General features: G+C 37.2%; 1 protein-coding gene across 2 annotated transcripts; it reads right to left on the reverse strand.

Annotated features, from left to right (window-relative positions):
- Nucleotides 1–375: 375 nt before the first annotated feature.
- GOPC (golgi associated PDZ and coiled-coil motif containing) lies at nucleotides 376–27,076 on the reverse strand. Of its 2 annotated transcripts, XM_054629840.2 has the most exons (9): nucleotides 26,644–27,076; nucleotides 13,720–13,884; nucleotides 11,456–11,479; nucleotides 7,879–8,054; nucleotides 7,444–7,609; nucleotides 6,108–6,203; nucleotides 5,176–5,340; nucleotides 4,302–4,482; nucleotides 376–3,781 (listed from the first exon to the last, which is right to left on the reverse strand). In XM_054629840.2, exons 1-9 carry the CDS (start codon nucleotides 26,920–26,922, stop codon nucleotides 3,663–3,665), a joined length of 1,371 nt encoding a protein of 456 aa, XP_054485815.2. In that variant the 5' UTR covers nucleotides 26,923–27,076; the 3' UTR covers nucleotides 376–3,662. The 2 variants fall into 2 exon arrangements, with proteins under 2 accessions (XP_054485815.2, XP_054485816.2); XM_054629841.2 differs by lacking the exon at nucleotides 11,456–11,479.
- Between the last annotated feature and the right edge of the window lie 117 nt (nucleotides 27,077–27,193).

Genomic DNA, 27,193 nt, shown 5'->3' on the forward strand with positions numbered 1-27,193 from the left:
ATATTTATGGTATCATTATACAGTCAGAATATTTATGGTATTATTATACAGGCTTCAGTCAGTTCTGGTACTATTATACAGTCATATATGCATGTATGCAAATATGTTTGTCTTTTAACTAAAAAAGATTCAGCAGAAAATGCATCTTAATGAAATCTGATACATGTCCTGTAACTGTGTCTTTCAAAAAAACATATTTTGCTCTTAATTATACACTAGACTAGATTAGAGTCAAACTTCACATTATGCTGCTCTGGTTTCCCCCATATTAGCTTTTTGGCCAGGTGTGAACTACAGTCTTAACAGACAAAACCACACACACTGTTGTGTCTTTTTTATGTACAAAAAGAGAAGAAAATGAAATACAACTCTGAATTAGGTGCAGAAATCACTGCAATGCAGAAGAGTATGTTTATTTACAGTCTAATAAAAATATATTATATTCAGATTAGCTAGGTGTATACATGTTTTGCAAAATGTTCTATCTGCTACAGAAATGAGAGTAACCCATAATGCAATTATGTTTGAACACATACAATAAATATCTGTATTTTGTTTGATACAACTGTGGATTAACATATATTGAGATGGATACAAACCCTCTTCACTGCCAAGAATACACATCTACAAAGGAACTACTACATACAACCTTTGATCAGAGTTAAATTTATTGCCGTAAAGCACTTTCCTTATCTTACATGCTTTTAATTAACATTGGTCCCAGATGCCAACAAACACTGTCCACCTTTAGCTTAAAATACAATTGTCTTACTGAAGATTTTAATAGGAAAGGAATTATATACCAAAAAAATTGAAAAATTATCTTTAGAATATTACTTTATTTTTTAAGTAAAAATATATATACACACGCAAGTAAACTGTTTTACACTTTAAAAAATAAAAGTTAAGTCTGAACACTGACTTTCCTCAGAAATTCTTCCAAATGTAACTCATTAAGCCTCTGGGAATCAGCAGGACTGAGTCTTCCAGTTACTGACAAAGGGAGAATACACATTTGTCCATTGAATCTGGAAATCTCAACTTGCAAAACTTTTCTCAGTTTAAATATTAATCTCTAAGCATTTCAGTATGATTGCAAATAAACCAGTATGTTAAATCAGGTGGTAACAAGTACAGACTGTAGTGTCTGAGTGAAATCCTCCCATCTACAGCTTCCTAAATAAAGATTATAAAAACTGCTGGGAAGGAAATCTGGTGATAATTTACTGCTACCTGATATGTCTACTCCCAGTCATCTTCCTCAGCAATTGTTCCTTCTGTTGATCTCGTACAGAGATAAAAATAAAGAGAGCAGAGAAAGGTCTAGCAGATGAAGAAGAGAGCACACAGCATCACATGAAACTGGCAGATGAGGAATGTTAGGAAAATAACTCTAGAAACATTCTTCCACTTCAGGCTAAAACTGATCAAATGCATTGAACAGAAAATACAGTGTGCCATGAAGTAAGGAAGAAAAAATAAATAAAAAATTTCACCTTTCCCTCAAATTAAGGGAAACTGTACAGGAAAATTGAATGTCTTTTAAAAAAGTTACAAGACTAGTTGGACAAGTCTAATTTCTAAGAACTGCAGGAAGATTCCACACAGCAATGACTTTCAAAGACAAGATGACCACAACTTAGCTTACAACTGTCTCTTCCTGACAGAGAGGACATTATGTGTTCCAGGCCACAGACAGTTTCAGAGTGCACTCTGCTTGAGTAGCTGTAGGAAAAACACAAATCTGGATGCAAAAGTTCTGGCAGTGGATTCATCTGCTAACACACAGCCAATGTGTCCTCAAGTTTCTGAAGCTTCAGAAAAAGAAACATGCCTGGGGACCTGTTTCTTCTTCACACAGCTTTATTTTTAAATACTAGTTTCTGTTCGGTGAAAACTGTACAGCCTTGACTATTTTAAAAACCTTCAACAGTATGCTGTACGACAAACACTAGTATAAAAAATGAACCAAATAATGTTACTCCACTGAGTAAGTGAAGCTCATGCACACACACACACACACACACACACACAAAATGATCGTGTAAATAGCGAAGTGAAGGGATTTATAAATAGCAAAATCTTTGAATAAAGTATATACATTTTTAGGCTTTTTCTATAAACATATAAATATATATAGTGCTCCTAGGAGAGACAAGGTAACTGTGTTCTACATCACAACTTAGAACATAAGATTAATTGATGTTACTCTAAAGGCCTTTGAGGTTTTTTCTTATGTATTTATACCCTACACAGTTAACACTTGCAAAGATATCTTTTCACATTAGTTCCACTTTCAATGTACAAAACCATTTCACGTTACAGTTCAACAGCCTGCAGAGCAGTGAACAGGAAAGATGGCACTGCATGCTGAAATAGTAAGTGCGAAGACAACGTAGAGCTTGTCTGTGGAGTGTGCTGCACTTCAGCAAGAGAGCTACAAATGGAGCATGAGAAACTGCTCAAGACACCAGCCTCAACCTCCCCACCTGCAGACATGCCAGGGGCCTTTAGATGCACACCAATAAAAAACTATTTTAAGATACACTGCTCTCACAAAGGGAGTAACATTTTGCTTCAACAGTAAGACAATTATAGGTTAATAGGACTGCCATAACATAACACAGATAGGGCCAGGCACCGTATGACTTGGAGAACCTCCTGTAAAGTACTGTGCACTCAACTTTTACTTCTTTAAGGATTATTTTAATGTGAAATGAGTATGTTCAGTACCCATCAAAAGCACTCATCATTTCATAAGGTCAAGCTAACAATGACCAATTCAAACAACTCTGCATTAGCAGTAACCATATCCATTCAAAAACAAACACTAAATTGATGATGCTCAGAAAAAAATACCAAAGGGCTCACATTAATTGTGAGTAATTTTTCAACTAACTTCACTATTAAAACCCCATACTACTCTCTTTAACTACTTTTGGAGCAGGTTTCAAATGGAACAAATGATGGTGAATTTAAATAAAAACAACAAATCCAAAAACCTCACTCATAAAATTACCATGGGCTGAACGATCATGATTAGCAAGCACTCCACTGCTTATGTGGGTTTTGATAGTCTTTGCTCAAATAAAAGCTCTCACCTTACTATTCTGAGGAAAAAAAAAAAAAGTGTTCTTTAAAGTTACAGTTCAAAAATCCTAAATACAAAACACATGGATGCAATGGAACAAGTGTCCCCTCCATCTGTCTAGGGTTAAAGCATGTGTCACACCAAACTGAACATTAGTTGTCCCTTTAAAACATCCAAGGGTCAAAATTAGGCCTGTCACTCATTATTCTGCTTCCTAAGGGACATCAATGAGATTAAAAGTGGAACGTACTGAGGTTATCCACTTTAAAAATCCCACTCTTTGGTGGGACTACTCTTTTATTATTAAAAGAAATCCATTTCACATGCTGTGTGTTCGGTAACTACTGTGTGTCACGCAAAAGACAGTTTTCCACATTGAGAATTGCTCACAATGAAGCCCTGAGGTAACCGCCTTTTTTCCAGGCAACAGTAATACAGTTCCTTTTGACATTTAATCATCCTTTTTCAACCTATACTAGTATATGCAACTTTAAGCAGTCAATATTGATTATCAATTGCTCCCAAGGATGGGATCAGTCCAGGCTTTGCCTTTTTTTTTTTTTGATAGTTTTTAAGATAAAGACTCAGCAGAACGGGCTAATTTGGGTGCAGTGTCTTCTAAAGAAGCTTCAACTGAATTCCCCAGGTCTCCATTTTCATGTCCATCAATACTTGGCTTCTTATCAAACACTGCAAGTTAAAAAGAAAATTGATTTAAGGAAAGAAGCAATCTTGGTAAGGACAGATCAGTGATCCTTGTTTCAAAAACTGGAATGTTTCCTGAAATGACTACTAAAATTAAAGCTGACAGGTTTTTAGCAGAACGGAGCATGGCAGGAAAACAGGAACTGTTTCTTTGCTTTTCTAATTTAAAAAATGTATCTGAAGAAGTCACCAACATGAAGTGTTAAGGGGAATTAACAACTCCTAGTCAGAGGTAGGAAAAGACAAGAATAAATTTGAATTTCAGCCTTTGGGAAAAGATGACCAAGAAAAAAGTTCATAAGTTAATTCAGTTAATTCAGTTGTATCTAAGTAAACCAGGCCAAACATTGAGGGACCAACCAGATGAACTGACAGTCTATTAGTAGGTTAATTGAATTGACAGCAGATTAATTTTACAAGGAATATAAAAAAGTATTTTCCAGAAATTGGTTTGCATATTGAGACTTCAGAATTAAACTGCAGCTAACACATTTAGAAGGCTTACCTTGTGAGGGTTTGACATCCACATTTGCATCTTTCCTATTAGAACTTGAATTTGCACCTTCTTCCAATTCATCAAGATATAAACGGTAACGGTGTCCACTCTCATCCTCATATTCTACGTTTTCATCATCCGAATCAACTTCTGGAGCAACGTACACTACTTCAAATTCGATTTCACCTCTCTAAAATGTAGCCAAAAATACGAATTTACTTACTACTGCACAGCTACCCAGCAGGATTACCAAGATGAGCTAGGTTAGTAAAAGAAACACATTTTACTGTTGTAAACACATTTCTGTAAATTCAATTAAGTTGACACTGATTCAATCGTGTTGAGTATTTTGGATAGGTATCCGAGTTAAGTTTTTACTGACTAAAGTAGAACAGCTTTATAGCTAAGCCTTACTAAAACTACCCATATTTCTTATATGCCAGTACATTTCAAACAGTGATTTCTAAAGAGGAAGTTTTCTGATAAATTAGGCACACGTGTTAATTGTCGGAAAATGGGATGCAAATCAGGAAGAAGATTCTAGACCACAAAGCATATGAGAAACATTGTTTGGCTGGAGCTGTTCAGTTGTAAGAGTAAAGCATATGTCACTAAATAGTTATTTCTGTGGGGCAATGTAATAGATTTTCATCAGCCTTACTGAATAAGAATTAGCCAATACATGTTTAACTGAACCACTACTGACCCAGCAGTTTTCTCCTTAAATTGCAAAAGATAAGAGTGTAAGGTGATAGAGCCTCAAGAATCACTGTATCTTAGCATTACGCGCTATTTAACAGGAAACATTAACAATCAAGGTAATTCAACAGGCAGAACACAGGAAGCACCTAGATGTGCCTATGGATAACAGGTCCAAACTGACCTGTTGGGAAAGAATAGTTACAGCTTCTTTATGCTTGGCATCTCTTAGATTAACTCCATTTACTGCCAGAATAGCATCACCAACATGCAGTCCTCCACATCGATCAGCAGGTTGCCCAGGATGGATTTCAGAGATCAGTATTGGAACACCATGCTCCTTCCCACCCTATTAAAAAAAAAGAAAGGCAAATTTTAATTAACTGAAGTGCCTTTTAATATAAAATTGACATTCTAATAGTAGCTTCTAAAGTGCTTATTTCAACTTCTATTTAAGAAAATTAGAAATCATTCTTCAAACAACGAATGTTTAAGAATGCATGAGCTGTTTCCCTTAATTCTTCTCCCCACAGAAGAATGGAAAATTTCGAATATGTACTCAAAGTCAAAGCATGCAATTCTGAATACTAATAAAACTATAAAATCATATATAAACTCATGAAAAGCAGAAAACCTCATTTAAAAAAGCATATCAGGCACCATATTGACTTGCAAGAAACAGTATTCATATTTAGAATAAAAGTCTAGTAGTCAAAATTTTCCAAATTTGTTCTAAAAAGTTTACACAGATTTTGTTAGGTGAGAGGTGCCAGTACAGATATTTCAAAAAAAGTTATAATCACAACAGCTAAGTGTTGGAAGTCAGGTCTCAGATTGTCTCTGCTCTTCTAAATATTTACACCTGGAATCACCCCTAGCTAAAGTGTCTATATCCTACACATAAATAAAAATCTTAAGTTTAACATAAAGTAGCAATTATATATTTCCTAATCTATCAAAACGTGTCTTGAAGTTCTATGACCATAGATATGGATTTGTGTATGTTTTTTTCATTTGTTCTAACCACACATTTACTGATCCATGGATTTTACAGAAGCAGGAACACAAACTTGAATTGCTGTCTCTTTGTCATAGAAAATAAATGCAAATATTTACTGTGATTGAAATTCCTAGTCCTTCATGGTCTTCTTTAACTAGCAAAACTTTTCTGATTGGACCAACACCTTGACTCTTCTTTAAGGCATCAGGATCCTAGTTTGATAAAAAACAAACACAGCACAAACATAAATGTGTGAACCAAAAACGGATACATTTCAGCGTTTCGGTTTTTATAATTATATGCAGGCAGCATTATGAGCAAGAGAGTTTTAGACTAGCTCTAGGCAGGACAAACTTACAGTGCCCCTTTACAGAAAGGGAGTGAAATCAGAAAAGATTCCTCATTATGCACCCCTGATGAGAATAATTATTTAAATTACTTCACTGCTGATTAGTGCACAACACAGAACTTATCTTCAAAAGAAGGAAATCAGCCACATAAGGGACCACATGAAGAAGTGCTGATCACTGCTGAAATGTTATATGATGTAAACTCATCTTAAAAGTAACCAAATGACAGAAGATGATGTAATATACTCCCGAGGAAGAGGTTGCTTGCTCGAGTTTATTTTTATTGTAATAAAAATAAACCACACCAAAGCCATTGAATACAAATCTAAAAGAGAGACTAAATAAACCAAGGTTTGTTTTTTCCTTTTGTTAAGTCACTGATGCCATTATGCATACCTTTAAAATCATATATACATGTATTTCTCCATCAAGGTTTTACACACAATTAGCAACATAAGCAGTAAGACCCATCTGACCAACTAAGGTATTTAGAACAGATCAAAGCAATGCACCTTGCTGAAAATGTCTGGTTTTCTGTACTGAACACTGGGGTGATAACCAGGACATGTCCCATGTTGGGTGAGTTTTACCAAAGATACCCATAGTAAAATGCTGTTTAAAGGTCTTGTCTTAAAAAGTACCTTTAGGAGGAAAAAAAACCAACCCACAAATAATTCTTTTACAAGTGTCAATTTATCTGGCCTTTTACGAAAAGAAATTAAAATAAATTTCAGTTTAATCTAATGCTAAAAAGATTATTCTTGGTTTTTGTAAATAAGTTAGATCCACATTTTGAAACCTAGGTTACAAAATTCTGCTTTCAAGTTGTATTTATATACATAAATACATATATTTATACCAGAGGCCCAGTTTTCAAAAGGACTGAGTGTTGCTAGGCAAGTCAAATGAATTGTATCATCTCCCGTGGTCATTTAGAGGGATATGCTATTCAGCACAGAACTGTGCTTCAGCATATAAAAGGACAACATACTTACAAGTAACATTTGAAAGAAACACAACACTGAAGTGAAAACAATCACAAAGTTGAAGAGGTAACTCATGTCTGGAAATCATGGAGTAATGGCTCATCTTTTCAACTTACATGTCCTGGTGGTGCTTGCATTGGTCGCTTGAGATCGTTCCGGCCTCGGCAAGCTCTAATGACGGTTTTGTGGCGGTGAAGGTGGATTTCTGCCTCCAGCTGGTTCCACAGCTTGTCGTGAGCAGGTCCTTTCATATCCCGGCCCAGTAACTGAATCTGCTGCACCCTGTGACACAGAGAGTACAACAATGCTGCATTACCACAGGAAAAGCAATGCACAGTAGGACTCATACATCTCATCAGCCTACAGCACATGAGCACGCAGCAACTGGCACAAGAACCCTGGGGATTTTTACTCTTCCTTTTGTTAATTAACTGGAAACATGAGGCTTTTCCTCCTTAGTCTTAACCTTGAACCTGCCTCTGGGGATGCAAAGGAAGGAAAAAACAACAACAAACATCTTATGCTAGGAGGCATGGATTGACTTCACATACCTTCCAGCTAGCTCCTTATCTAAATATTTGGCTGCCAATCTTGCTCCATAAACCTCAGCCTGAAGCACAGCTATGTGTCTACGGAGGGCTTCATTCTCCTTCCTCAGCAACTTCACCTCAGCTTCCAGTTGAGCTTCTTTGACCTTTTCCTTTTTGTTAGCTTCAAGTTCTCTCTCCTTTACAATGACAAAAAAAAAAGAAAGAAAGAAAGAAAGAAAAGAATGTTAAAAAGCTTTTATCCAAGTTAATAATGAAAGAACACTTACTGTTTCTACACACAGAATCTGAAATTATTTTCCTGTGTACAAGACATGCATGCAGGAAAAGAAATAAAAAAACCAACCAAACAAAAAAAACAAAACAAACAAAAAAACCCCAAAACAAACAAACAAAACAAAAACCAAAAAACAAAGCAGGGACTCTGGCACTACAGCTAGTGGTTTGCATACTATCCTACAGAAAGGTGGCAAAATTTAAATACCCTGAATATCATCTTTACGTTTTCTTGTCTTGCAAATAGGAGATTGAAAGTTAAGCAATATCATTTTCGAAATTAAAGAGTAACCATGAAGCTACTAAATATTTCAATTTAACTAAACTCTTTTACTATTATTATGATGATGATGACATGGAAACCTAACCCATATGTCCTTAAAATGACAATTATTTTCATGCAAACAACCAAGAAATGTCCAGCCAGAGACATTTCCAGATTAGAGTCCGAAGACCACACAAATAAAGCCAAGGATTCTACACATGAAAATAACACCCTGACAAAACTAGAAGAAAATTAGTGCATAATAGCTCTGTTAAAAAAAAAAAACCCAAACAAAAACCAAAGAAAACAAAATCAAAACCCACATTAAAACCACACTTTAACAAGCTATTGCCCTGTGCTTCACCCCCTGAAAAAGAAATTATGGAAATATAAATTAGTCCCACACTGTTCTATCCCAAATGTACACAAACTGCATAGTCATTACCTTTTCTAATACCCAGTGTACCAGTGCATAAGGAATTAGATTGCTAATCTACAAAATCTACTTTAAGGAGAGCATGCTTGATAACGTGTATCTTTTATATCTTGCTCTGCATGCCGTTTACAAAGTGGGAGAAAACCCCCACCATTAACTAGGAAAATAGCAAAGACACAGGGTCTAATATTGTTTCCTTTCAAAACTGGCTGTCAACTGAAACAGCAATAAAAAATAAGTTCACCATAATGCATTTCTGAAGACACCTGGAGTACCCAAAAAACCCCATTCTCTGTACCTGTACCAATTACATTGTTAAACAAATAAAACCAGGATGTTCTACTAAAGAAGCAACAGGACAGATAGAAAATTTTACAGAACTGGCAAGACAAATCTGTTATCAAATTGTGCATATGTTATTCACTATTCCAAACCTGGATATAAAACCTTTAATATGGTCAATATCACCACATTTGAGAAACTACACAAAATTGGTCCTTCCAAATGGAATTATTTTCACAACAGATATATGAAAGCATTTACTGACTTTGCCAGAAAGTCACTTCTGAATTTGGTATGTGGTACACACATGTGGTACACACATAAGTGTGTACTTTGTTCTTCTAAACTGATAAAAGTATTTAACAGATGAGGGAGGCAGTAGAGTCTATCAAATTCACAGGTGACTTTGAGTCTATCAAATTCAGAGTGACTGAGCAGAGTGCTCAGGAGGAGCAGCTCAAAGATTGCCTGAAATCACAGGCATTTCACTTTCTGCAATTCCCATGATGACGCACCTTCAAATCAAGTTTGGCTCCACAGGCATGTTAGAAAACAGGCCACACAAAGCCACTTCTGGCCTCTGGACTTTGGGTTGGGGTTGTCTTGTGCAAATGACTCCACAGCAAATGTCTTTCTGAACTGCAGGACCACATCTAAGCCAAGAGTTTTGACTAATCTACATTTCAGAACAGGAGCTTCTAAGATTATACCAGTCCTTTCTATTATTATTTTGATCTTGGGCTATCATGCTGTGCTGTCTCTGCCACACACTTGAGGAGTAAGAAGGGTCACAGTTCAGACTTAACATCTGTTTTACAGCAGCTACAATGTCCGTATACAAATACAGAGTTCCGGTTAGCTCTGTTCCTGTTGTCAATATCGCATTAAGGTGATCTAAATAGCTGTACAGGCTCCCTGTTTGTCCACTTTTAGAACACCTATTATTTGACAAATATAAAAAGACAAAGACTAGAATTTAAGATAGGGATATTCCAACCTCCCTCAGAGAAGTGAACTGCTGAAGTGATCAAAGATTCTTGATTACACCAGCAAATTTCAAGCAGCACATTTTACAGTATTTACATAAGGTTTAATCTTTATATAAAGCTTTAAGCTTTATATAAAGCTTAAATACCCTCATTCAGACTCAGGTTGTCCACTGATTTTCTCTGAATTTGGTATGTCATTTAATTTAAACAGGAAGCCAAATGTTACACTTCTATGTAGAATCACTTTTAGTCATGCATTTTAAATGTTACACCTAAAATACAAAAATACAAGGGAAATGCAATCCCATAGAAGTGTTCTCTTCCTATTTTCTCCATTATTATGACTACTCTTTTGTGACAGAGGTGCAAAATTACACCCAGAAACCAACCTTCTATGGACTGTCTCCAACCGATCACCACATGAAATAAATAAAAAAATATTAAAAGGTTTGCAATACAGAATTTCTGAAGATGTCCCAAAAAAGCATGTACTTTTTTGAATGACTGTCAAAAGACTTGACAAAAGTCTCAAAACTGTTAAAAGAAATCAAGGAAGTTAAGTTACAGAATAGTTTCATGCTTTCTAGTGTTCATAGTAGGGCACAAGTTGTGAAAACAGAAAATGTATTTTCTGTTGGTAATATAAAAAAATAAAGTTACAGCAAGGTTGAAGACTAAAGCTTACAGTTACCAGCTATTCTGTGGCTTTTCAAAAAACCAAATACTGAGTAATGATAACGAAGCATGTAACATAATAGAAGTAGAAAAGCTGTTTAAAAACCTTTCAAGTCTATCACTGTGAAAATATAAAAGTCAAGTTTGCTTCACTTTTTATTTGTATCTATGTATTATTGAGCTCATATGCTTTTGGCTGTCACATCAGCCAGTAAACCATATTAAGTCATGCCCATGATAAAAATAAGGGGAAAACAGGAGAAGCTGACATGATTTTTTAAACTACAACATCAGAATACTTCATATCACACTCATAGATGTGCACAGTGTTTATACTTTGGCAACTGTATAACATCTTAGCAGCTTTTGAGATACTGCCAGAACAATCTTTCAGAATGTCAAGTTGCCAGATATCATCCCAAACTAGCTGCAGCAATAATAAACAGAATACATACAGAATTAGGAAAGAGGGCACCACATCTAGAAAAGAAAAATTAAAATGCAAAGGAAATTCTCTACACAGTATCTTGCCAGCTGTTGGGATGAAGGAACAAGCCAGATCTGTTTTGCCAGTTTCTGAGGCCAACATATATATAGGTTGTTGCACAAAACAAAAGCACTGCTTGAACATAAAAAAATGGCAATCAGCATACTTACCATTTCATCCACAGAAAGGACAGACTTAAGACAGAAGAAAAGAGTTCCATAATTAGAGAAACAGGCAACAGGAACTTCAAGAAAATGCAACAACATAAATTACTTAGTCCAAAAGGACTTCACCAGCAAACTGTATATTTCATTAGATGGCATAAAGAACAAGCACACTCCTACAATTCTATTTAGCAACAATTTTGGTATTTTGTAGTGAAATTTATTAAAAATCTTATAAAAACTTAACTTTAGTGTAGTATTGAAAACAACACCTTCTCCTAAAATACCAAGAATCTCTGTAAATGGCAAAATAAAAATGCAATATACATGAAAGAATCACAGAAAATCCATTCTGTAATATAACATTATAAAGGTAATAGATTTTTTTTCTTTCAGAAAGAACATACTATGAGTTACAAGAGGGACATAAAGGACAGGCAGAAGTATCAGAAAAGGCATCAAGTTCAAAAACACACAAAAAAAATTTCAACCAGACAACTTCATACTCTCACAAAGAGTTATTATGATTGCACTAATAAGATTCTCCACTTGGCTGAAACTATACAATTATCAACTGCTTAGCAATCTAAAAATTTTAAAATGTCCTAGTTCACCACTGTGTACAGTTTTACAGATTGCAGAGTATACATTTATGCTAAGAATCTACATATAAAATAAGAGTGTCTGTCCCTCAAGAAAGGAGGAAGTTAATTAATTGAGCTTTATTTCCCCATGGCACATTCTGTTGACACAGTTCTTCTTTGCCCGCAGAGACCTTCTGACTGCCAGAAGGTCAGCACAACAGTTTCATTTACCCAAACATCAGAGGTCCCATTTTATTGTCATTTAAGCAGCCTCAGTTTTGCTTGTTCTAGCTTTGCAAACTTTCATAGCTTTCTTTATCTAGAAGAGTTTAAAGTTATGAATTCCCTAAAAGCAAAGGAAAACAAACTCAAAACACTAGTCCTCATATTTAAAAAAGGAAAAACTAACGGAAATTAAGCAGAGCATATCAGGCTAAGCTGTTAGAAAGTTCAAATTCAACACAGATAAAACTGAACCAATGTATGTAAAATGTATTTATTGTCTCCTGTGGGAAGAAGAATGCTGTCAATAGCATGGAAATTTAATATATCTTTAGAAATCATTTATAACAAGGTAACAAGAAACAAAAACCTTAAAAGTATTATTCTGTGGGTTAGTCAGAAGTTAAGTTGAATTAAGAAAATCTGGAGACCAAAACCACTCACAGTGATGTGTTAACTTAAAAAATTTTCTTCATGTAAACCTGCAGTCTCTGACAAAATATTGGTGATATTTAACTAATGCTTATTTAAAAGCCAAGAGAATTATTTAGAGCTCTAAATAAACTTCACCGTACTGTAGCCATGATTTAGTAGAGAATAAATTATGTGCGGATGATCCAAAAAATGTTGCTCTTATACTGCATATACAACTATGTAGCCCTAGGATGACAGCTCTAATCAATTACAGCTTTTGAATCTGAAACACAAAGAATTTGGGTTACTCCTGTTGCTCAATGATTATCCTAGGCATCCTTGAAAACTTATAGTCTACCACTGTGTTTTATTGTACATTAATTAATGGGACAAAATAGCAAAGAGACTAATCTAATGTTCCACATACGTTGGGAGTAGGTATTTGCAACCAAACTGTGAAGCAATTTTAGAGTCAGAGATAGACTTTGATTCATACCAACAGTTAGAAACCACATGTACACAACACTACTCTACTTTTTTCTAATTTACAAAGCCATAGTATTAGAGCCTGAATTTGTGGAGAGGCTAGTAACAAGGCAGACTATGCACAGGCTATCAGTAAATGCCAACTAACTGCACAGATTAATTGTTGTTAACTTTTGGTGGGCTTTGTAAAGGTCTGAGTTTTGAAAAAAACATGCAGTCTACTGAGTGCTTCTATTACAAACTTCTATTATCTTTTGCAATTTCAGTCGTCACAAAAGCTTTATAAATCACAAAAAAATTTTCTTTTTTTTTTTACTTTCAGAAACCACTAAAAATGGTTTATTTACAAAAAAACTTCTTAACTCCTTACTCTTTTTTCTGACACTATTAATCTTATTTTTAATGGTTGCTAACAACCAACTATAAATGTTATGAAAAGCAAAAAAGCTAATATTCTTAAGATGAGAATTTGTAGTCAGCTTATTCACACCTTCCAAGGAAGAACTTGGAAGCCAGGAGAGGAAGAAGATTAATATAATCCCACATTCAAGTTGCCATACTCACCAGTTTTGCCTTAATAGCCCCAGAGTCAACATTCTGACCAGTCTTGGCATGCAGCTGGAGCTGAACAGCGTGGAGCTGCAAAAGCTGATCGTGCACTTCCTTTTCCAATACTGCTTTCTCTGCCTGTGTTTCTGTCAGCTCAGACTTCAGATCAACCAGCTGTGCCTGTGAAGATACAATCCATCATTGTAATGAGAGCAAGGATTAAATGGGGTCACCAGAACTGTGACACATAACAGCATTTGCTGGTACAGGAATGCTGCACCTGGTGGAATGCAGGTTAAGAATCCCTGATATCACCCATTCCTCTGTAGTCCAGCTTTAACACTGGGTCATTTGCAGGATTTTCTCCCCAGCTTGCCACAAAAGTCATACAGCCAGAGAACCAGCATCAAATTACCATATTGCCAAAAGTAAGGCTGAGCTTTCCTTCATGCAGACAATAGCATGTGATGCTGATGTTCACTCCAATACAAGGCAATGGTAATAAACCTATGTAGGATTTACACCCCTAGCAATGTAAAGACAATTTTAAACTGTAAAATTATTAAATCTTACTGAAAAAAATGGCTCAAAGTAAAGTGACAATTATTCAGTGGTGAAGTCAAATAATCCTATTTACAGATGGTCTATTTTCAACTGAAAATATTTCAGAGTTCAACTGAAATAGCAAATTAGTTGAGTAAACCAGAAGTCCATGAAATGCCCCTAAAATGTATATGTAGAAAACAAGAAATAGCTATTAACTATTGAAAAAAGTGGGTTTGAAACATTTTAAAAACAGTTTTCATGTGAGGTTGTATGTTACAAAGCAGAAATCTGTAATGAAAGAACAAATACTAACATGTTTACAAAGTTACTTATTATCTAAGTTCAAGTAGCATTTTATAAGATAAGCTACATTTAGATAAGCTTTAAAGCTACTATTTGCCAAAAAAACCACAGAATATGATTTCAGGGGATTTTTCGGTAAATTCCCAGAGTATGTTTTTGCATCCAAAAGATTTAGAAATAAAGACCAAAACAAAAAATGACTCATTCTTAAAAAACGCCCTCTCATATTAAAGCAGGGTATTTTAGGTATTTTAACAACATTATACTAACATTCAAACTAACAGTGAAACTCAAGTTGCAAGGCTTGATAAAACGTCTGTATCAGCTAATGAAAAAAAAGCAGGGAGGATTTGACTATCAGTGGGGAGGATTTACTGGGTCTAACTTCAGGTACATAGTTTACATGGACAGCTTCTCAAGCTTCCAGAGTAATTCAGAGGCAAGTAGGCACTTCCAGAGGTGATTCAGAGCACCCAGGGTGCAACTGATGAGGTGGATCGAGCCAACCTCCAGCATGTGGCTGCCAAGAAGAACAATCTCCCCTCCTGCCTCTTGGCTCTGCCCTTTAGTCCCACATCTCTGGGACTGAACACAACAGAACAACCTCCCTCCGTCCCTTGAGGCAGAGCCTCAGCAGATCAGGCCAGCACTTACTTTTTGCAAAAAAAAATGGAGCTGCCTGCATTTTCAGCTTTCAACTGCCAGAATAGCAAAAAAATCCGAAAAATTTGCAAACCCTTGCAAGAACTCTAAAGCAGAAATTGCCTTTTACAGTAAGATGTTATTTAATATACTACAAAGCCAAATAATTTTAGAGAAATGAGTTACTTACAAAGCTGCATTGCCCCAGCGACCAGCCACAGTTAAAGTCTCTGCTGTGGTTTACCCACCTTCTAACAAAAGCAGACATACACCTGAACTAACACAGCAAATGAAAATATCACCAGCATACAAGCTGATGATACAGTACAGAGCAGATAACAAAGTCCTTAATAATGCACAGTTTGACCCAGCCACAATTTCACATAATAACAATATTTTGTTACTATTACATATTGCATATATTAAGCCTAGTTTTAAAAAAGTAGGACCACTACTGTCTTACTCCTTTCTAACAGCTGACATGCTGACATTTATTGCTTTTTTATACACATACGCACATGCTCTCTCATCTACTCTAATTCAAAAGGCCCGTAGAACGGCAAAGTGGCAGAACAGCTAAATTAGACCAATTTAATATTGTCCAGCCTCACTTAATAGAGAATGGCAATTGGAGTTCTGGGGAGGAAAAAACCCCCAAATTTATTTCCCTGTGCAAATAACAAAGCAGCAAGAATGATGGCTACCAGCTTTGCAGGGTGAATGATGCCCCAAAAGTATCAAAAGAAGACTGTCAAACACGTAATGAAAATTAAAAATAGTACTCTGTATATAACCTGATATTCAAATTCATATCCTGCTGTTTCAATCATAGAATCATTGAATCACAGAATGGCCTGGGTTGAGAGGGACCTTAAAGACCTGGTTCCAACCCCCCTGCTATGGACAGGGACATCTTGCACTAGACCAGGTTGCTCAGAGCTCCATCCAACCTGGCCCTGAACACTTCCAGGAATGGGGCACTCCAGACAACCTGTTCCAGTGCATCACCACCCTCACAAAAAGAATTTTTTCCTATCTAATCTAAATGTGCTAATCTAAATGTGCTAATCTAAATGTGCTCTTTGTTTGAAACCACTCCCCCTCACTCTGTCACTACATGCTCTTGTAAAAAGTCCCTCTCCCATCTTTCCTGTCACCTCCCTCCAATTACTGTAAGGTCTAAATAAATAAAAAGCACAGAATGAAAAAAAGCAAAATGAGAAATGATAAGAGCATATATAATGGAAGTAATCTGTTTACACATTATGAAAATTCATAAATCTATCCCCAGGAACTGATGCAGGCACAAGAGTCACATCAAAATGCAAACACAACAAGCTGCTTTCATATCCTGTGATCTACTTCTATGAAGGCTGACAAATCTTTACATTACTTCACAGAAGTTCTGCCATTCTCAGCTTGGCCAGCTCACTTAATTTTCCTTTACATTACTTTTACTAGCAGCATTTTTTATCCAAATTCCCTCAATTAGTTATAAAGAAAACATATGAAAAGACTGTTGGAAATTCAACCTCTCTATCATCAATTTTGGAAGCTACGCAGTAAAAATCAGGGATGGGGCAGAGATAGCAGATGAAATCATGAGCACAAACAAGGACCATCAGTAAAGCCATTCCTTCCCAGAGCACCATTCACTGCATGAGGAAAGGGTTCTTCTGAAAAAGATGGTGTCAGATAATATTATATTCCAATTTCTATAAACATAATAGGATAAAGACAAGGATAAACTAATGCTGCACAAGCAACTGTACTAATCCTTTAATTTGGATGCACTCTCCAACAAGACTCTCAAAGAGAGCTGCCATGTATTTTGGTGGTCACCTGCAACTACCCTAGAATTTGCAAAGAAGTCAGCTGGGGGCAGAACTTACGAACATCCAGCCACAGGACACTATTGAGCTTCATGGATAGGTGAGTTCAGGAAGAGCCACCAAACGACAAAAACAGAACAGAAACTTTGAACAGGGAAGAATGAGGGGCAGAGGTTGAAGAGAAGGTAGTGTGTTCCCTTTCATAACCGCCTCTTAACCGTAACTTGCTGATTCAGCCAAAAAAGGAACCCTCCTGGGCAGCACACAACTGTGCAGATCAGCATTGCCCCTCACCAGCAAGCACCACACTGCAAGGTTACACCTTAGCTTCTCTCTGCTCCCTCCTTGGTGTCTCTGCTCCAGCCCATGCACAGCAAACAGCACCACCAGACTGTGGTCATGGAAGCAGGATTTATCATGAAAACCTTCACCTACACAAAACAAGCAGGCAGGACATCAATCTACTGCTTCAGATTACCACCACAGGCTATTTCTAAATTCTAAATAAAAGTCTACAATTCAAGTAAAATGGAGATCTTGGTCAAATTCACCAAATAGCAAAACTCAGCATTTAACTTCCACACAATCTAACATCCAGATGATACCAGAAAAATAGTTTTAAAAAGCTAATCACATATTTAGTCAATTTTGGGACATATTTTGCCATTTATCAGGTATTTTCTATTTCTCAAAGGTCTTACAGCTATGAAAGTTAAATGCCAATTCAAGAGAAATAATTCAAGAATTTATAAACTACTCTTTTTATTCCCATAGGAGATAAAAGAAGAGAAATCATGGCATCAAGCAATTAATATTTCTTCCACAGAACATGTCAAAAATTAAAAAAAAATTTAAAAACCTCTAGGCAAAAGAATGCATACAATGTCCTAGTTTTAATCAACAGTTCTTATTGCCTGCTCAAGCAGTTACAAATTATCAAAAAGTTGAGTTTGTTACATTATCTTACAATCAATACGTATTTCAAGCTGTCAATAAAATAAACATCCTCTTAAATGCTGGGGTTAATTGCATTTGTAGTCATGGAGTTTTTAAAGTTTTAACTAGTGTTTTTCATCGGGAGTCTTAGAACAAAATATTAGTATTTAAGTCTCTTCCAATCAATTTATATAATATTTTTATATGATGGTCAGAAAGTTTTTCACAGATAAGTGACCATTAGTTATTCTAACAGAATAGTTAGAATCACTAACCAAAAATAATTTATTTCTATTAGATCTCAGAGACATACTCAAAGATCTTATACTAAATTTATATATTGTAAAAAACAAGAACATAGACCTTGCCCTAAACAGCTTACGGTGTAAATACATCAAGGAAGGATGAATAAATGTAACAGAAGTACAAATACAGCTGGGTATTTCTGTATAGAAGTGCACAACAGGAAGCAGACAGATGCTAAAACCACAAGTTACGTGTGACTGCTCAGAAGCACCACTGCTTGAACGAGGCACTAGAAGATGGCAATACTGCAACCTCTGAAGATCTGAAGCACGAGGGGAAACACAGAGAAACTGAGAAAACTTCACAAAGTGGGATGATAGTGACTTACACACCATGGTGACAGGAAACAACCTCCACTACTGATAGGGAGAGCAGCAGCAGGGCGGACAGGGGCAAACTGAGAGATGGCATCATTAGATAAAGTAACGACAACGGGTTTAGCTTTGGGAAAAGCTTTTTCATTTTCTGAGCTATCATTGCAGTAACTTCTGCAATATGGACAAGAGTTGCATTTGAGCTAATAGTTATTAAAAAATATCTTTGGCTTACACCTTGCCCAGACATGAACACTCAAAAGTGGAGCCATGTTGAACTGGGAAGCTGGGTCATAGGCCTGCACACTACTAGGGCAAGACAGTGGCACTGTTCACATTATTCAGCAAATAAAAATGAGAGGAAGACCAGAATCAACTCAAGTGTAATGAATGCACTTCTTGGTATATGAATTTCTAGCTCAAAAAAAGTCTAGACATAATTCAAACATATTAGAAAACTCAAAGATTTTTCAGTGAAGGGAAGCTAGATACATACAAAGGATCCATTAGTAGCCTCAAGTGACTAGCACTCATCAAATGCCTTTAATTTTTGTTTAATTTCAGCTCTTTAGCATATACCTTATTCATTCTTATGCCAAGCCTTCTAAAATCATAAAGTCTGAAAACTGTTTTTCTAAAGATTTTTTTTCCCCACCATATAATCTCCGATTGCCAGAAGCTAGGAGTTCATATCAGAATTTTTTAGTTACCTAAACAGGGCCATCTAGTGCTATTTTCTTATCTGTATGTCTACATTTCTCCCTATTTCACCCTCCTTCCCTGTTGATTTCAACTGAATTAATTTTCTAAACACAAATGAATCTATTAAAGGGGTAAAGGTGTGTATGATTAAAATTCCTACAACACACAACTTTTACACTAAACAGCTGCTAGTAGGAAAGAGTGACAGATTAGTGCCCTTTAAGAGGGAGAAGTGAGAAGACCCAAATCTTTAGCTAATTTGTTTAATCCTCACAGAGACAGAAGCTGACATCCTGGTGTACAGAGAGCACATGTGCAGTTCTGAGCTAAAGACTGAGCTGCTGTATCATGTCCAGCCAACTCACCAAAAAAATGTAGGGATGAAAAGGCAAAGGAAAGGATGCTGTGATGTGGAAACTCCTAGATCATGCAAGAGAACAGGAACTGCCTGAATCAGAAGGTCTTAGAGACTTGAAAAAGTGCTCAACACTTCCATTCCCCACAAATCACGAGGTTTCCAAGCTCCATTGATTCTGTTACTAATAAAACTCCTCTGGTGTACATATATATATATTTCATAGCTAATTTTAAAGGACAGGTCTTTATGTATCTTGCTATGGGACCAAACCAAAATTCACAGACAAATCAAGTTTATGAGGTGCTTTATTTCCTCAGCAGCATGTCGTTATGTAATTTATACTGGACTCCATAAAGTTTACCAACATATGCATTTATGTATTTCAACATTTCACTCCTGATCAGGACTATTAACCTTCTGATTTAAAGGCTGCAGGACCCAGGATCATGAAACACAACAGAACACACTGCAATGCTGCAATTACTCTGTGGCTCCTGTCCCAGCACATGCACAAAAAAGCAATAGATATGATGCTAGCATATTTGCTTATTTCATTCTGGAGGCATTTTTTTAAAGATGGAAACATCATTTAAAGGCAAATGCAGGTAAAAAATAAAAGTTTTAATTATGCTTTACAAACAATGAAATCATTATTCCTTAGTGTTCCCATAAAATTACACCAGTGCAGGACAGAAAACAGTTTTTCAGAACATGCGACAGCTGCTGCAGTGTGCAGATGCACACTCAGACACCAGATATACAACAACAACAACAACCACAGAGCCTGGCCTGCACTGCCACACTTTCATGGGGTCCCCTTGCATCAGCCCCTTGATGTGAAGTAGCCAGAACTCTTAATTATTATACTTCTCTAATTCCTTGAGGAAAGGATTGTCTCCATTATCTCACCAGTATCACTTCACCACTTTGCCTACAGCTCTCCAAAAGATAAGAACACTCTACTCTTCCTCAGTCTTGACTATTCAATTTTTCCTGCCTACTGAGCAGCATTTGCTGCAATTTGTCACACAACCCCATTAAGTTTAATGAACTGCTTTGAGTAAGAAACCATGGAACAGAGCAGAGCCCTGTTTAATCTCATGGTGCTCCCTGCAAAGCTAAACAATGTGACAGCACTGCACAAAATGAGTTTCTGAATAATGATACACTTGGAAACCGTATTTTTATGATAACCCCCCCAATTTCACCACAGTGCTTACCACTTGTCAAAGAGGAAAATGTTTCAAGATATTATTGGAAAAGACTATACTGACAGATTATGAGATTATAATAAAAGCCTTTATTTCATTATTATTGTGACCCCAAAAAAGACCTTTGTGACTTAAATTTTTAGCGAATGCTGAATTTAACAAAACAATCTTTATCATGTGGCTAATAAGAACATGAACAACAAAATTTATGACTAATGACTCCCTAAATAAACAGTATGGTAGTGTAGCTATGTAAGTAGTCTTGGTAAAAATGCAATGTATGATACTGAAGACACAAATGAATCATAAATTAATTTAATCCACTTTTATTATGTCCCATACAGAAGATAAGACAAATGAGTTGCTCCATTTCTCAGGTTCTATTCCAGTCCTGACAAAACATTCAGGGTTAGCAAATTAAAAGGATGCAAAGCAACACTCCTAATTTTTTATCTTCTCTGCTGAAGACCATTCTGGGCATGTAATTATCTGCACACTTTTCCTCCCCACAATCAAAGGATAAATAATAATACTAGGTCTTAAATAAAGCATCTTAAAAATTTGGTTTCCATTTACATAAATGGATACATCCACCAACATTTTTACACCTGTGACTGATCTTTTTCACCTCTATCATTTAAATACCGGCTACTGTTTCTTGCTACTTTGTGCTGTTTCTTTTACTTTGTGCTTGACTGTTTTATTCTGTTTACACCTACTTACAGAAGAACAAATCACTTTTTTTTTAATCACTCTGCTGACAGGGACAAATTTCTAACTGCCTCACAATGACTACTTCTGTCAGGTTGCTCATGCTTCTAGTTGCTTATCAGGAAGACACAAATCTGTTCTTAGAAGTTATATTGTAGTTTTATTGTTATCATTATTTTGAAATCTATACTACCTATGCAATGTAAATCAGTAAAATAAAGTAAGAAATATAAACAAATATTTTGGTTTCCTCTCACTTTCTCTTTGGTAGCTCCCAACAAATGAGACAGAAAAGGAAAACACTTTACCACATACAGACTGAAAATGAATTAGGCTAGTTAAATTTGTATAGAAGTATATAGGCTTCTGATACAGGAAAATATTAATTAAGTAGAGGCATAATTGTAATTAAAAAGGGCATAATGATTCTGATAGAAGTTATATGTATCACACTAATGACAACTTAGTATATAAGCTGACTGAAAAAATGCATGTAAATCTATATTTCCTGAATATGCGAAAAATGCTCAGATTTTAGGATATCAAATTAGCTGGACCAAATCTCACTCCACTGATATTTCAAAAAACCATACTCTATCTAGTACCAACAGATTTCTAATACAAAAGAGAAAAAGTATTAAAAGTTCAATTAATAAGATTATACCTCAGTAACTACTGGAAATATTAATGAAATTTGAAAAAAGTAAACAAGCTATTGCAACTATTCTATATGTATGTATATACACACCTCACATGGACAAAAAAATATCTTGGGCTTCAACAAGTGCATTTCTCGCTACAAAATAAGAGAGGCAAGAAAAAAACAACAAATCCAGAGAGATATTCTTAAGAAGGCATATAGTCCTACCTTGATTAAAGTAGTGCCAAACACAGAGCAGGACTGTACCTTTGCAGTGTGTTCCATAAGATGGACTTGCATGCTTATGGAAAGTCACCATACACATAAAGCCACCTACACTTAGCTTTTCCAGTTTGCAGTTGGGATTTTTTATCTATACATCTTCATATTACCCACATCATTCTGTGTGCTTTAACTGAATAGGTTACAAGCTATTTACATAAGAATTCAGCTTATAGAACCACGTTCCTCTAAACATGCTGATCCAACTTAACCACAGACATAAAACTACATTTAACTTCTTAGACATACATGGTTTCCTCAGCTTTAGCATATACACAGGCTTAACACATCTGCCAAGATACAGGGTGTGCTCCACCAAACATTCCTTTCTAGCTTGTTCATTTAAAATTGCAGAATCAGATTGGCAGTCTAAGTGCCAGAGCTGAAGTCAAGCTCAGTTTTCACTGGCACATTGACCTACTTCTTTTATTTCTACAAAACTGCAGATACACAGAACTCTTATTTTTTGAAATGGACATTTAGACAATGCCACAGTCAAGTGACAGTCAAACAAGAAAAAAAAACAACCTATGAACTGTTTCTCAGTTAAACATTTTCTAAAATCTCACACACTGACCACCAGCATGCATCTGCTGATTTATATGGCTTTCCAACAGAGAATCACAAAAAATCTCTATCAAAATGTCTGTCACCAGTTCTAAAAGACCCAGGCCCCTGCTATCCTACAAACAAGATACACTTCTCCATTTGTTCACAATGAAATGAAGCTGATCTCACAAAAGACAGTGGCTTGTACAGCCAAACACCTTTTTTTCCTCCTCTTTGACAAGCTACTTAATTCAACTTTGTCCTACTGTGACCAGCAGGAAAATTATGAAAATAAATCCTCCCCCCAACATATCATTAGTTTAATTTAAGACTGAAAATATTATTGGCACAGTAGTAGATTTATAAACTTTCACCATGCTAAGCACAAGTAAATTTATTTGCATACATCCCCTGTGCATCTGAAATACCTTCAGGCTCCTTCTAAAAATAACCTGGCCCAGAACTGCCAACATATAGCTGCCTCCTGGGAAACTACTGTCTTCCTGGAACACTTCTTTCACTATCCATATAATATTTTACCTAGACCCCTCTCTCTAGCAGTAGATATACAGCAAGATGGCAACAATTTTTTTGGCAAGTCCTACAGCAGGAGCTTCCATCCACCAGACCTCAAGCTGTGCCTCTTAAGAGTGACTGTACCAATCAGAGAGAATGTGTATTAAGCTGATAAAGTGGATAAACCAAAGTCTGAACTGCATTTTATTCTTGCCTGTAATATTATAATAAGACTCAACAGTTTTGGTCAAGGAAATGATATCCACAAACAACAGAATGATATTCATAACTTTTTGTTTGTTGTTTTATTTTATGAAATAAAATCACTTATTCAGTAAGACAAGTCCAGTCAAATGCAGCTTCAGGAGTAAGCTTAGACAAGCTTAGATTCAGTCCAAGTATTATTTTAATCCAAATAAAGGATTTATTGGTACTATTTTAGTATTTCTCAAGATGGATCTAATTTATTGGCTTGAATAAGTGTACCCAAGTAAACTATTACAGAAGACATTTTTGTAACTGCGACAAAAGCTTTGTATTAAAATGTAAAACAGTATAAAGTTACAATTGTGAGTTATTAACAAATGCTTGCAACCTTAAAAGTTACGTGAAGTACAGTAACTCACATTATAAAAAAGAAGTAAAACCACCAATCACATCCTAAATGCCAGTACTGATATTAGTGATTTCTTTCAAAATATGTAACTGTACTCTTCATATTGGTCACTGGGGCTTCTGACTAGAAATCTGTGCACGTAAGACAGGACACTCATTTTCAACAGAGCAGCTCCATCTTTTGCAGATTTTAAATGGCAGCTTTCATTTCAAGTTTATGACGCCAATAAACATGAGGTCTTAAAATTAACAACCTTCAAGGCAATACTAAAGTCTTCTAAAGGTCTATTGGAGAGGTGAGAACTCTTCTGTATGTATACACAATACTACTACTACTAATACTACTCACAGTATTAAAAATACTTTACAAAGTAACACTTTTTATTCACTTCCAAAGCACTCACCCTAGATTATCAGTATCATTTTTATCAAACAATTACCTCAAGCATACACAAAAATCATGCTAATTATTAACAACTGCTAACTGGGCTCCTTTGCTCTTCAATTCGTAAGAGATTCAGGCACAGATCTTCAGTTTTTTAGGTGCTCCTGATGATTTAAATTAGATACAAAAAACCTTTCAGGATCTGAGTTATATCAATTCCTTTCAAAACATTTAAGCTTGAAACAACCTTTCAAAGAAATCCACTCTCTTAAAATAACCCGAAAACTCGCTAGGTTTACAGGCCTGCACACAACAACCCACCAGGCCTCTGCGATATGCAATAAATTCTGATTATCTACAGTAAACTCAAAAATCTCATTTTACTATACCTGTACTTCATGAAGCCCACTTTATAGGTCGGTACTACGTATGTGTGTGCATATACATATAAATATATATCTCACTCCACATATAAGACAGCATATCAACATAAACACACAGAGGAATATAAATATCACTACAGTAATCATTCTTGTGGAAAAAAAAATTACATGAAAAAAATTCCTAGTTTAACGAGATCTTTGTTCTACTCTAAACAATCCTGCTCCTCTGTAAAATTCCACGGGTTTTTTTACATAACAATGTCTTCATACCAGGAAGAAATCTGATTAAAACCAAAGACAATCTACTTACTTCCTACTGAAAGACACACCTTCAGAAGAGCAGGTTACTGCTTGAAGGCTCTAAGATTCTTTTATTATAATAAGTGAAACACAAAGGACTGAAAGAAGGGAATTCTGTCTATTGAAGCTCTTACAAAGCCCATATTTTCACGGTGTCTCAGAATTTCTCCTCTTACTGCTATACCCTTACAAGTTAAAAGAACAAGCAATAGAAGTCTAAAAAGTATAGAAGTCCAAAAAGCCTACAAGAGACAATGAAGAAAACAGAAGGCTTTAATCCAGGGAAAAGGTAACTGAGGAAGAAACATTAAAAGCCTTCTAATTGTAGTTAAAAGACAAGAGGGCAGCTCACATTCACACCTGCTGAGGACACCACAAATAATACCTACTAAACCAAAGACACTCAGGTTGGATAGATACAAAATGACCATAAAGTTCTCCAGAATCTCCTTCCAGAGCACTCCAGTTCTTTCACAAGCCAAAGGACCTTTCTTCAGCCCAGCCTCTCAGCAGCATCAGGACCAGGTAAGTTGGCTCTGGCTTCTTTTCTCCCAGCCTGTCTGAAACTCTGTATCAGGCATGAAGAAAACCTTCCAACAGGAAGGCCAGTTATTCTTCTCCTCACAGAATGTGTGACCCCTGCTATTATTTTCAGTTACTAAGCTTGGCAGAAAGCTATTTGATCTGCTTTGAAGTGTGAAGGAACAAGAGGACCTGTCAAAGTCCATGCCCAATCCACTTTTCTGTTTCCTTTACTTTTAAGGAGGAACAATGTCCTCATTTTGACTACTGACTCTAAGCTTTAAGCACCTCGATCTTGCCTTTGTCCCTTCTTTTACAAGTCTTTCCAAATTCACAGAATCTAGGAATACATTAGGCTGGAAAAGAACCCTGGGATCATCAAGCCCAACCTGTGACCAAACACCATCACGGTAACCAGACTAAGTCTTTCCTTAAACACCTCCAGGGACTGCGACTCCATCACCACCCTCGACAGCACAATGTCTAACCAGCCTTCCTGTGAAGAACTTCTTCCTAATGTCCAACCTAATCCTCCCCTGGTGCAGCTTAAGACTGTGTCCTCTCGTCCTGACTCACTGCAGAGGAGACCAGTCAGCAGCATCTGTTGCCCAAAATTCCTGCTTTCAACATCACAGAGAACTCCTTTGGCACGCACCGCTCCATGCCAGAGCTGGAATTATCAAACCCAGAGGGAGGATGGCCGCGGCCAGGCCCGAATCCTAAAACGCGGGGCCTGGTGAACCATCCTCAGCTGCTCCGGGCAGGGAACGAGCAGGAGGAAACCCGGGGGAGCTCCCTCTGGCCGCGGGGCAGGGCCCGGCCACCGCGGCACGTCCGGGATGCGCCCCCGGCCCGGCCCCGCCCGGTACCACGGCGGCCCCCTCACCTCCAGCTTGTGGTTGATCTGGGACACGGTCTGAGCCTTGTGGCAGAGCTGGGCGAAGCACGAGCTCAGGCTCGTCATCTTCTGCCGCCCCTCGTACGTGATGTCGGCCTGGTCGGGGTCGATCTCGCCCAGCAGCAGGTCCACGTCCACGAACGCCTTGTCGAACTCCTTCTCCAGCACCTCCAGCCAGCGGAACATGGACACTCCGCCGCCCGCCGCTGCCGCCGAGGCCGGGCCGGCCGCGCCCGGGCCGCAGGGACCGCCGCCCGCCGCCGACATGCTGCCGCCCGCTCCCCTCACAGCGCTGCCCGCGCCGCTCCCGCTCCCGTTCCCGCTGCCGCTCCCGCCGGACGCGCCCCCGGCCCCGCTCCCGGGCCAGCCACGCAGGGAGCGCGGGCACGCGCGTGCGCGCCGGCCGCGGGGCCGCCTGCTGGTGTGGCAGGCAGCGCCGGCCGAGCGCCGAGCCAGCGAGCGGGCCGCCCGCGCCGGCAGGGGGCGCTGCGGGCCCGCACGGGCTGGGCGTGAGGGGAGAGAGGCTCGGACTGGCCGA

The sequence above is a fragment of the Agelaius phoeniceus genome, chromosome 3 (genome assembly GCF_051311805.1).
Source record: "Agelaius phoeniceus isolate bAgePho1 chromosome 3, bAgePho1.hap1, whole genome shotgun sequence".
Lineage (NCBI taxonomy): Eukaryota > Metazoa > Chordata > Aves > Passeriformes > Icteridae > Agelaius > Agelaius phoeniceus.

What these genes read in the sequence shown, in the direction of transcription:
- GOPC (XM_054629840.2), bottom strand. Translation starts at nt 26,922, where the DNA reads ATGTCGGCGGCGGGCGGCGGTCCCTGCGGCCCGGGCGCGGCCGGCCCG. An exon ending in GATAAGGAGCTAGCTGGAAG is followed by an intron (nt 7,610 to 7,878) that starts GTATGTGAAGTC and finishes TCTGTGTCACAG; the next exon opens with GGTGCAGCAGATTCAGTTAC. An exon ending in GACTAGGAATTTCAATCACA is followed by an intron (nt 5,341 to 6,107) that starts GTAAATATTTGC and finishes TTTTTTTAATAG; the next exon opens with GGTGGGAAGGAGCATGGTGT.